Source organism: Pelophylax lessonae (genome assembly GCF_965119305.1).
Source record: "Pelophylax lessonae genome assembly, chromosome: 2".
In the NCBI taxonomy this organism is placed as follows: Eukaryota; Metazoa; Chordata; class Amphibia; order Anura; family Ranidae; genus Pelophylax; species Pelophylax lessonae.
Genome location: NC_138769.1, coordinates 567,389,605 through 567,401,756, shown reverse-complemented (window position 1 = coordinate 567,401,756; position 12,152 = coordinate 567,389,605). Strand labels below are relative to the sequence as shown.

Genomic DNA, 12,152 nt, shown 5'->3' with positions numbered 1-12,152 from the left:
CAGAAGAGGGTTTACTTCCTCTTTAAAGACCAGGCCATTTTTTGCGATTCAGCGATTCAGCAGTTATTTTAACTCATGCGACGCTGTACCCAAATAGAATTTATGTCCTTTTTTTCCCACAAATAGAACTTTCTTTTGGTGGTATTTGATCACCTCAGCGATTTTTATTTTTTACGCTAAAAGAAAAAAAGAGCGACAATTCTGAAAAAAACAATATTTTCCACTTTTTGCTATATAACATTTTCAATAAAAAAAATTAAAAATCACATTTTTTTTCATCATTTTAGGCAAATTTTTGGTTAAAAAATCCAAATAAGCGTATTTTGATTGGTTTGCGCAAAAGTTATCGCGTCTAAAACCTAGGGGAAAGATTTATGTCATTTTTTATTTTTTTGTATTTTTTTTAATAGTAATGGCAGCGAGCAGTGATTTTTAGTGGGACTGGGACATTGCGGCGGATAGATTGGACACCTAACTGAAATTTTTTACACTTTTGGGGGGACCAGTGACATTACTTCAGTAATCAGTGCTAAAAATATGCACTGTTACTATACTAATGACACTGGCAAGGAAGGGGTTAGCACCAGGGGCGATGTAGGGTAAAGGGTTAAATGTATGCCTAGGGGGTGTTTTCTAACTGTGGGGGATGGGCTTATGGAATTAACCTGTGTTTGTAAATAGGAGGAGCACAGGAGCCCTGTGTTGATTGCTGACAGAACAACAGTCTGCTGTGTTTACAACAGCAGACCGCTGTTCTGTCTCCACAGGGAGCGATCACAAGTGCCCAGCAGCAATTGTGGCCGCTGGCCCCACAGATCAGCTTCCCTGCTGGCGAATGGCCCCCATGATTGCTCCCACAAAGCGAAGTACGGATACGGAGTTTCGGGGGAACCTGCCACCGTATATCTGCAGCGGCTGGTTGGCAAGAGTTTAAGAGGTGCCAGTCCACTTGGCCGGGGATTGTTTGGGACCGTCATCAATACTCAAGGCAGCTCCTCCTAACCTCACTCCCAATCTTCTGGAAGCTTCTCCAATGTTTCATAAGTAGAGGGAGGTGCCAGATGTGCTACCCGATGCATCCTTGAGTCACTCACCCTGACCCAAATTCAAAACACAGGCTTGGCTGCCAGCCAAGCCTTAATTTACCTACACCAAAAAAAAAAGTATGTACATCCTAATCTAGCACTCTACACTATAGGGAGATAGACAGACAGACTGTATATATAAATATACACAATTTTTTTTTTTTTGAGAGGAATATAAAGGCTGCCACAAGTGAGTTCCTTATAAAATGCTAGTTTTCTGTTAATCCCTCAGATCTACTGTAGATCAGGCGTTAAACGTGCTTATGCTGGGTTAGTGATTAAGTTAGTACTAAAGGCAGAGATGGCCAAGTAACAAACATTATCAAGAGAAGCAGCAATGACAGTCTCCATATCCTCCGTATCATCTAGATATATACACTATATTACCAAAAGTATTGGAACGCCTGCCTTTACATGCACATGGACCTTGCTGTGTGCACTGGTGCGCAGTCATGTTGGAAAAGAAGGGGGCAATCCAAAACTGTTCTCACAAAGTTGGGAGCATGAAATTGTCCAAAATGTCTTGGTATGCTGACGCCTTAAGAGTTCCCTTCACTGGAACTAAGAGGCCCAAGCAGTGGTGTAGCGTGGGGGGTGCTGGGGGGGCCAGCCGCACCGGGCGCAAAATCTGGAGGGGCGCATCCCACGGCCGTGCTAGTGTCACTGTCACTTAAGCTTTAGTACAAGTATTAAAAAAAAAATGTCCCCGGCTGGCCCGATGTGCTCCTGCGGCGCCTTAGATTTAAAAATGGCGCCGCCCGGTGCCAACATGTGCCCGCTCATGCACAGCCGCCGCTCGGGAAAGGCCGTACACGTTCGGCTATTCCTGGGAATAGCCGAACGTATACGAGCTTTCCCGAGCGGCAGCGGCGCATGCGCAATGACGTGTTGGCGCCGGGCGGTGCCATTTTTAAATCTTTGGTGCCTCACGAACAGGTAAGTGAGACTCCTCCACAGTAGGACAAAGGATGATGTAGGGGGAGTCAGTGTAGGGGGAGTCAGTGTAGGGGGTGTCAGTGTGGGGGGGGTCAGTGTAGGTGTCAGTGTGGGGGGGGTCAGTGTAGGTGTCAGTGTGAGGGGGTCAGTGTAAGGGGGTCAGTGTAGGTGTCAGTGTGGGGGGGGTTAGTGCAGGGGGGGGTCAGTGTAGCTGTCAGTGTAGGAGGGTCAGTATAGCTGTCAGTGTAGGGGGGTCAGTGTAGGTGTCAGTGTAGGGGGGTCAGTGTAGGAGGGGTCAGTGTAGGGGGGTCAGTGTAGGTGTCATTGAAGGGGTCAGTGTAGGGGGGGTCAGTGTAGGGGGGTCAGTGTGGGGGTCAGTGTAGGAGGGGTCAGTGTAGGGGGGACAGTGTAGGGGGGTAAGTGTAGGTGGGGTCAGTGTAGGAGGGGTCAGTGTAGGAGGGGGTCAGTGTAGGAGGGGTCAGTGAAGGGGTCAGTGTAGGTGTCAATGAAGGGGGGTCAGTGTAGGTGTCAGTGAAGGGGTCAGTGTAGGTGTCAGTGTAGGGGGGTCAGTGTAGGTGTCAGTGTAGGGGGGACAGTTTAGGAGGGGTCAGTGTAGGGGGGGGTCAGTGTAGGGGGTGGTCAGTGTAGGGGGGGTCAGTGTAAGGGGGTCAGTGTAGGGGTGTCAGTGTAGGAGGTGTCAGTGTAGGAGGGGTCAGTGTAGGGGGGGTCAGTGTAGTTACATAGTTACATAGTAGGTGAGGTTGAATAAAGACAATAGTCCATCCAGTTCAACCTGTGTAGGTGTGTGTGGCTGTAATCATCTCACATAGCCCTTAATGTCATGATCCTTGAGATGTAAGTCTAAGAGTCTTTTGAAAGCCACCATACTACCCGCAGAAACCACCTCTTGTGGTAGACAATTCCACAATCTTGTAGCCCTAACAGTAAAGAACCCTCCTCATTGCCTGAGGTTAAAATGCTTCTCCTCTAATCGCATTGTATGTCCTCGAGTCCTCATGCAATTCCTTCGAATGAACAGCTTTTTTTCTAAGCTGAGATCCCCATTAAGATATTTATAAATTGCTATCATGTCCCCCCTCAGACGACTCTTCTCCAGGGAGAATAAATCGAGCGATTGCAGACGCTCTTCATAGTTAAGGTTCTCCAACCCCCTAATCAGTTTAGTTGCCCTTCTCTGGACTCTCTCCAGCTCCAACACGTCCCTCCTGAGGACTGGCGACCAGAACTGGACAGAATACTCCAGATGCGGTCGGACCAGAGTTTTATAAAGTGGAAGGATTATAGTCTTATCTCTGGAATACATCCCTTTCTTTATGCATGCTAATAATCTGCTGGCTTTGGCAGCTGCCGCTTGACATTGCATGCTGTTGCCTAATCTATCATCAACCAAGACTCCCAGATCTTTCTCCATTTTTGATTCCCCCAAGGGTTCCCCTCCTAATGTGTATTGTGTTTTTATGTTTTTAGTCCCCAAGTGCAAAACCTTACACTTCTCCACGTTAAACCTCATTTGCCATGTCATTGCCCACTCCGTTATTTTGTCCAGGTCATTCTGTAGGATATCTGCTTCATGCTGTGCATTTATTGCCCTGGCCAATTTTGTGTCATCTGCAAAAACGGATAACGAACTACTGATCCCGTCCTTAATTCTGTTTATGAATAAATTGAACGAGGTTGGTCCCAGGACTGAGCCCTGGGGCACCCCGCTTACTACCTCAGACCAGTCTGAGTATGTGCTGTTTATTACCACCCTTTGGACACGGCCTTTTAGCCAGTGCAGTATCCAAGAGCAAACTGTCGATACCTGCAGACCTTATTTTATAAATTAAGTGCTTGTGGGGAACTGTATGAAACGCCTTAGCGAAATCCAAGTACACCACATCCACTGGTCTGCCCCTATCTATGTAGGTGTCAGTGTAGGTGTCAATGAAGGGGGGTCAGTGTAAGGGTTCAGTGAAGGGGGGTCAGTGTAGGTGTCAGTGTAGGGGGTTCAATGTGGGGGGGGGTCTGTGTAGGTGTCAGTGAAGGGGTCAATGTAGGGGGGTCAGTGTAGGGGGGTCATTGCAGGGAGGGGCAGTGTAGGGGGGTCAGTGTAGGGGGGGGTCAGTGTAGAGGGGTCAGTGTAAGTGTCAGTTTAGGGGGAGTCAGTGTAGGGGGGTCAGTGTAGGGGGGCAGTCTAGGGGGTCAGTGTAGAGGTCAGTGAAGGTGTCGGTGTAGGTGTCAGTGTAGGTGTCAGTGAAGGGGGGTCAGTGAAGGAGGGGCAGGGCAGAAGGGTCACTGTAGGGGGACCAGTGTATGTGTCACTGTAAGGGGGCCAGTATAGGTGTCAGTGAAGGGGTCAGGGTAGGGGGGGTCAGTGTAGGTGTCAGTGAATGGGGCTCAGTCTAGGGGGGTCCGTTGAAGGGGGGTCCGTTGAAGGGGGGTCAGTGAAGGAGGGGCAGGGATAAAGGGTCAGTGAAGGGGGGCGAGTGTAGGTGTCACTGTAGGAGGGTCCGTGTAGGTGTCAGTGAAGGGGTCAGTGTAGGTGTCAGTGAAGGGGTCAGTGTAGGTGTCAGTGAAGGGGCCAGTGTAGGGGGGGTCAGTGAAGGTGTCAGGTAGGTCCGTGTAGGAATCAGGAATGTCAGTGTAGGGGTCAGTGTAGTAATAAGGTAGGTCAGTGTAGTGATAAGGTTGGTTAGTGCAGGAATCAGGTAGGTCAGTGTAGTGGTCAGGTAGGTCTGTGTAGTGGTGAAGTAGGTATCAGTATAGTAATCAGGTAGGTTAGTGCAGGAAACAGGTAGGTCTGTGTAGTGGTCAATGTAATTGTCAGGTAGGTTTGTGTAGTGGTCAGGTAGGTCTGTGTAGTGGTCAGGTAGGTCAGTGTAGGTGTCAGTATAGAAATTAGGTAGGTCAGTGTGGTGATCAGGTTGGTTAGTGCAGGAATAAGGTAGGTCAGTGTAGGAATAAGATAGATCAGTGTAGGTGTCTGTGTAGTGGTCAGGTAGGTTTGTGTAGTAGTCAGTTAGATCTGTGTAGTGGTCAGGTAGGTCTGTGTAGGTGTCAGTATAGTAATCAGGTAGGTCAGTGTAGGAATAAGGTAGGTCTGTGTGTTTTGGATCGGGACCAAAACAGTCCGAGATTATATCTGCCCCTGGCCTAATTTCAGATTCGGTGTGTGCACACAGGGAATAAATCATAAGCCGACACACTTGTTAGAATAATTAATGTAGGTGTCAGTGTAGTGGTCTAGTAGATTTGGGCAAAACATTTTTGTATAGATATAAAAAACATTATAAATACCTTTTTCCCTTTTTTATAAGTAATCACATTCCCTCTGTTCTTAGCTGCATAAGAGCTGGGGGGAAGTGAAGCAGCAGTACACTGATTTTCAAAGTGACAGGCTGTGCAAGGAGGGTGTGCCAAGGCAAGTCTAATCATTGGAGGAAAGCACGCTGAGTTCCCAGCATAGCTAAAGAACTGACCACAGTTTGTTCTCCTGTTTAGTGTGGTCAGTAGGAAAGCAGAGGGACTGGCAGGAACCCCAGGGATTTCACACAAACGAAGCAATGCAAAGAGAACAGGATAATTTTTAATACAAGAATATGGTACAGCAGGCACATATCAGTAAAAAGGGTGGGTAAAAATCGATGATTTTTTATTTATTTTTTTAAACTTATTTTTTTTTTGTTTTATTTACATTTTGTTTTATCAAATTTATTTTAATAAAATGCTTTTGAAGTAAAAATATATCTAAAGATAGTTTTCTATTTAGGATACATTAATAGTTAACTACGCTCCATTTCATGCTGAAATAAATTATGTAGCATGAGGCAGTATATTCTGCAATATTTACATTTTTGGTAAACTCATTCAATGAGCTCTGCAAGCTGAGATAACATTCACACAATTTCACACAAGCTACCAGCAAGAATGAGTCTTTACATTTAAAGAACACCTGTCATTTCAGATACATTATTGCAGCGCCTGATAGCAGGCATCCATTCACCTGCTGCTGCAGCCGTTCCAATAAAGTGAATGGGAATATCGGTGAGTCAACAGCGGGTCAAAGAAGAGGCCACTGCGGGACAGAGATGACAGTTCCTCTTTAAAAATTACAATTTAAATTGAGTTGATTTAAATCAATCCTTTTTACTGGTGATTTAAATCATGATTTAAATAGTGATTAATAGTATTAAATTGACTTGATTTAAATCAAATCCACCCTGATCAGGATTATGAAATGTTGGGGTAACAAACACTTTATTTGCCATTATTGAATAATATGAGTATCTTTCATAGAATTACTTGTATGAGTATCTCAAATTGTGATTTCTTACAGATGCAGTATGCCTAGCTTAATAAGGCAAAATGGGGTATAATGGCCCAAAGCAGATCGCCAGTTTACTCAAGCAGTCCTTGATGGGCTGGGGGATGGGGGGGGTTTGTTAAAAGTTCCAGTAAAAGTTCTTGCCCACTGAGATGGCTGCTGGCGGTGGAGAGAGAAGCAGCTCTGTTGTAGAAATACAAGGGGAGAACCACAAGCGCCAATCTAAGTGTAGCATTAAAAAACTTTAATCTGCATTAAAGCATTATTACTCACAAGAGTAAAGTGAATGTAGGCATCAAAACAAGGTAAGATAGGTTGATCTTGTGCATCTGGTGTCCAGGGGGTCCCTCTCGGTCCGAATGGAGCTGGTGCAGGGGAGAGGGGGTCTCCTGTGAGGCAGGGGACTGTCCTGGTCCGTGGGCTGCTTTCACGTCGCTCTTCCGCACGGTGTCACGGCCCCCTCTACGTGCGGAAGAGCGAAGGGAAAGCAACATCACGGCCCCTCTACGTGTGGAAGAGCGAAGGGAAAGCAGCCCTCAGACCAGCACAGTCCCCTGCCTTCCACAGGAGACCCCCGCTCCCCTGCACCCCTGCACCAGCTCCGTTCGGACCGAGAGGGACCCCCTGCACACCAGATGCACAAGACCACCATATCTCACCTTGTTTTGATGCCTAAATTCACTTTACTCTTGTGAAGTAATATTGCTTTTATTGCCGATTAATGTTTTTTCATGCTACTGCTTAGATTGGCGCTTGTGGTTCTCACCTTGTATTTCTAGTTTAATAAAGAGTTAGGGTGGCCATACATTATACAATTTTCGTACAATTTACCTTCAACCATATAGTGCAAAGGCCTGCCTAATTGGATACAAGTGAAAGTGTTGTTAAGCTTTGACCTCATATTAGATGGATTGTGGTAAATCTAACAGAAAATTGTACAAGAAAATTGAACATGCATGGCCAGCCTTAGTGAATGATTCCACCATACAAAATTTCCCTTCAACAGATATGTTTTATTTTTATCAGTTTTAAGATTTTTCCATGACAAAAATATAGTATTGTTTTTAATTATTGTTTTTCTACTAATTGTATAATTTTAATTTTTAATCAGAAGGGGAAATAGGAATTAAAGCATTATGGGTTTTCTCTGGATGAAGTCTTATACTTAAACCAAAACCAAATGTAAAAATATTTTATGGACCGAGGCCTAGCAGAACACAGTAGGGACATTTTTAAACTACCCATCCACATTAGGTAAATATATATTCAAAGGGTAAAGAAGGACATCTTTGGAGATCACATAAGCAGGTTTAAAAAAACCAAATGTGTTTTAAATCGTTAATTGAGAACGTTATGTAGTCTTGTGACAAAGACCCCCATTCTCCTATTCAATCTCTTTCTATTCTTTTTTAATTAGTGAATTATAGGTCCCAGAGGACATGAAGGTTTGTGTTATATAAAGCTGTATTTTACTTCATGAACTTAATTTAATGTAATTATTTTAGAGACCACCTTAATAAAGAAATTATGAAATAATTTAATTAAATAATGAAATAATGAAAGCAGATCAGACAGAATTTGGACAAACATAATCTATTCAATATATGTCCTGCATTTCAGTGTTTTTTTTATTCATGATTTCTAGGAGGGAGCTCAAGCCTTTTGGAGTGAAAGTCTCCATCATTAATCCTGATTTCTTTAGAACATCAATTCTAATTTCAGAAGTAATAAATGACCGTGTTACAGACATTTGGAAAAAACTGCCTCTGAACCTGAAAAATGCATATGGGCAAAAATATCATCAACAATGTAGGTGAAAAAGATTTATAAAATCTAAAATCTCATTGTATGGGAGCTGTATAACATTAATTAATATTTACTTCTGTATGAATGATCGTAATATACAGTAGAAGAATATGCAAAACACTGCTGGAAAGTAAAATGGCCTTCACAAGCAGAAAACCTTTGTCTTGTATGTATGATTTGCCAGGTATGGATGACATCCAAAGGTAACAAAAAAAATTAAAACACACAGCGTTGGGACACAAACATTGAAGGAAAATATTATTATTATTATTATTATTATACAGGATTTATATAGCGCCAATAGTTTGCGCAGCGCTTATGATAGAATGTACAGATGATGCCCACAAAAATTAATCTATCTATAGTCATGTCTGAATTTAGAGTACAGCATGGATAGAGCTAAATCTTACAAAAGTAATAGCGTAGATGCAAGTGAAGAGTTAACCCAGATAGCAAGGATAACTTGCCACAAATTTGTGGCAGAGTTGAATTGTAAGTCTGTTAACTTGCACATTTTTACTGGCAAGTTGTATGCTTACAGAGCACTCGAAGAACCAGTTCTAGTTGACACTTTTCCAGTTTGTAGCAAATTTGAGTGGCAAGTCTCTAGGAAGAGCAAAGTTGCAGTGGTGAGTCTACAGCAAGAGCTCTGAAAGTCTACAGCATGAAATTCAGCCACAGTGACCCCTGTGGTGGGATGACTATTGCACAACGCAACCAAACCAGAACTTGAAGCAGACTTGCAGAATGTTTACGAAGAAAGTTGATCTGGAGACATGCAATGCAGACTTGCTGCAATTGTAAAACAAACTTGTGAAGCCTGGCAAGTCTAGCAATAGCTTAGCAAGTCAATTTAAACTTGCAGCACAACTGTTTGCTATATGGGGAGTTGCAAGCCAGGTCCATATTTGACAAAGCAATCACCTCTCAGGGGAGGCTAGGTGGAGATACTTCACTATTCAGACATCTAAAGCAAGACCCGCAGTCAGTGACAAATTCTGTGCATTATATAGCTACCTCTTTTAGGCCTATGATTACAGCATCTCACAAAGGGAAGTCTTTGGCAACCAACTTCTTTTGTGTCCCTGGGATGTCATGTGAATTAATCCTGAGAACTGCAAATGATGCTGACGCTGAAAGATGTGAAAAGGTGTCACAAACCACCATACCCTTTAGGCACACCCACCTACGACAGTACCTACCAATCAATCAGGTACTATGTCATGCTTTGCATGGTACACTTTAATAACCAACAACAATTTGTATGTGCTTAATTCTTAGGCCAAAGACCATCCCTGTCCTCTATATAAATAGTGCATTCCACTGATATGATGTGATATGAAGGGCCTCAAAATAAGACTAAGAATATAAATACTATTAAAAATGAATTTACACTTTTACTCAGTGGTTTATGCATAAGATTTTAAAGAGAGGGATATGCAGAAGAAAAAGACAAAGGGAAATATGGTTCAAAGTTATGCCAAACGTACGTAATGTGGCACCCCCCCCCCCCCCCCAACCAAAAACACTTTTCACTGATAAGAACAGAAAACATAGGTCCTCAGTTCCCAGATAGTAACATTTATAATGCTGTTGTGTCCACATATTAAAAGGATTTTGAAGCATATTATTACCCATCCTTCTCAACAACCCACACAGAAACCTATCTGTGCTTCACAGGCCATCCTGGAACTGTTGTCCTCAAAAAAATCCTCATTCTAAACTGCTTTTGCTTGAAAGAGTTTTTGTCTGGAATGGACTACTTCTCAGTGGCAAAAACTCAAATTAACAAAAAAAGCATTTCAGCTCACAGTGGCCACATCAGAACATCTTGGTAAACACTTCCTAGTAATGACCATTGTTGTTGTTAGCAAGTCACTCATACAAGCCTCTTATGTCTGGTCTATATAAGATATTTTGACAGGTTTTCCGGATACTCTTGACTCACTCTATTTAATCTAAGTGTTTATTTTATTTACAGATCGTGAATTTATTAATAAAATATGTTCCATGACCAACCCAAAAATCACAGTTGTTACAGATTGTATGGAGCATGCCCTAACTGCAGTGCACCCATGGACACGTTATTCTGCTGGCTGGTATGCCAAACTGATCTATATACCCTTGTCATATCTTCCCACGTGTGTGGCAGATTCTTTTCTGGGCTCCTCCCCAGAATTGTCTAAATGAGAAACCATGAAGCATGAAGAAAAGCTCATCCAGCCTTCTAAAGCAATGGTTTATTTTTGAAGATATTTTTTTCTTTAATCAATCACATATTTCTATTGATGCCATATCAATCTATATATGCATTGCACCCTACATGCATTACATTGTAATACATACCATTTCCACATGTATATCTTAAGATCTATAACATTTATGAATAAAATAAACTTGAATCATCTCAGTGCCTCCTCATGGGTATTTCCTTGCAATACAGATTCAGTGTTGCTGTATCCATAAGGATATTTAGCAGTGGCCTTCAGTATCCATCTGAGACTGTAAGAGTAGATATGCACAGATGCAAATTATCAATGGTTGGGAAATCCCAATACACAGGACTTATCGGTGACATAACTGACTAATGAACAAATGTATTGTATATGTTTCAGCTTTCTATGATGAAATTATGTAGGTAAAAGACCCTGCCACACCCTTAGTTATATAGAGGATGAGGAATAGCCAGTCAAACTCGCTAATATGTTTTTCACCACTGCTTGTAATATCATGCTGTTACAAAATACTGCTGCCTCCCTGTCCTGTACCCGGTTGCTCCTCCGTACTGTGCTCTCCTGCACCCCATTTTGTGCCATGCTGCCCCCTGTACTGTGCCCTTCTGCCCCTTTGTACTGTGCCCTCGTGAACCCTTGTGCTATGCTCTGCTAACCCCCTGTACACTGCTCTGCTGAACTCCAGTACTCTGTCCTGCTGACACTCTGTGCTCTGCCCTGCTGACCCCTTGTACACTGTCCTGCTGACCCCCTGTACTCTGCCCTGCTAAACCCCTGTGCTCTGCCCTGCTAAACCCCTGTGCTCTGTCCTGCTAACCCCCTGTGCTCTGTCCTGCTAACCCCCTGTGCTCTGTCCTGCTAACCCCCTGTGCTCTGTCCTGCTAACCCCCTGTACTCTGTCCTGCTAAACCCCTGTACTCTGTCCTGCTAAACCCCTGTACTCTGTCCTGCTAAACCCCTGTACTCTGTCCTGCTAAACCCCTGTACTCTGTCCTGCTAAACCCCTGTACTCTGTCCTGCTAAACCCCTGTTCTCTGCCCTGCTATACCCCTGTGTTCTGCCCTGCTGACCCCCTGTACACTGTCCTGCTGACATCCTCAGCTCTGTCCTGCTGACTCCCTGTGTTCTGCCCTGCTAAACCCCTGTGCTCTGCCCTGCTGAGCCATGTACTTTGCCCTGCTGTCCCCCTGTTTACTGCTTATCTGTTTAAGTTCAATCCAGAAATGAGCATCTGTGCAGAAAAAAAAGCATGCACAAATTTCACAATAAAGCAGTATTAAAGTCTAAATTTGACACTGACAGGCAGGGTTTTTATAACCAAAGAGACCATAATGATCTTTTCTGCCATAAATGCCTCTCCTGGCCTGTCAATGGCAACTTAATCTGAGTTGCACATGCAAAGCTGAGACCATAATCACTGCACTTGCTTATGGCACCTGGAAGTACAAACCCAAAAGAAGGATCCGGTGAAGATGGAAGTGCCCAAGACCACCTGGAGCACTGACAGCGCAACACTAGAGGGCTGGTTTGACAGATAAGTTTGCCATTATGTGCTAATATGCAATGCATACTAGCACATTATGGCATAAACCACTCAGGGGCCCATAAAAAAAAAAGAAAAGCGGAGTTAAACACCACTTTAATGAGGTACGTTTTAATATTCAATTATTTTATGCTCTAAGAATAACTGTTATATCAACAGTTTGCAGATCACACCAATGTTACATGAGCTGTATGAATGAAGGTTATATGATTCCTATATTG

At 43.4% G+C, this 12,152-nt stretch overlaps 1 protein-coding gene across 1 annotated transcript in view; it reads left to right on the top strand.

Annotated features, from left to right (window-relative positions):
- LOC309546088 (retinol dehydrogenase 16-like) overlaps positions 1–10,439 on the top strand; it is a 45,338-nt gene extending 34,899 nt beyond the window's left edge. Inside the window, exons 4-5 of the mRNA XM_082245601.1 lie at positions 7,994–8,157; positions 10,136–10,439. Coding sequence (XP_082101727.1) covers positions 7,994–8,157; positions 10,136–10,344 — 373 coding nt within the window. The 3' untranslated portion in view covers positions 10,345–10,439. The remainder of the gene's footprint in view (positions 1–7,993; positions 8,158–10,135) is intronic.
- The last annotated feature ends 1,713 nt before the right edge of the window (positions 10,440–12,152 follow it).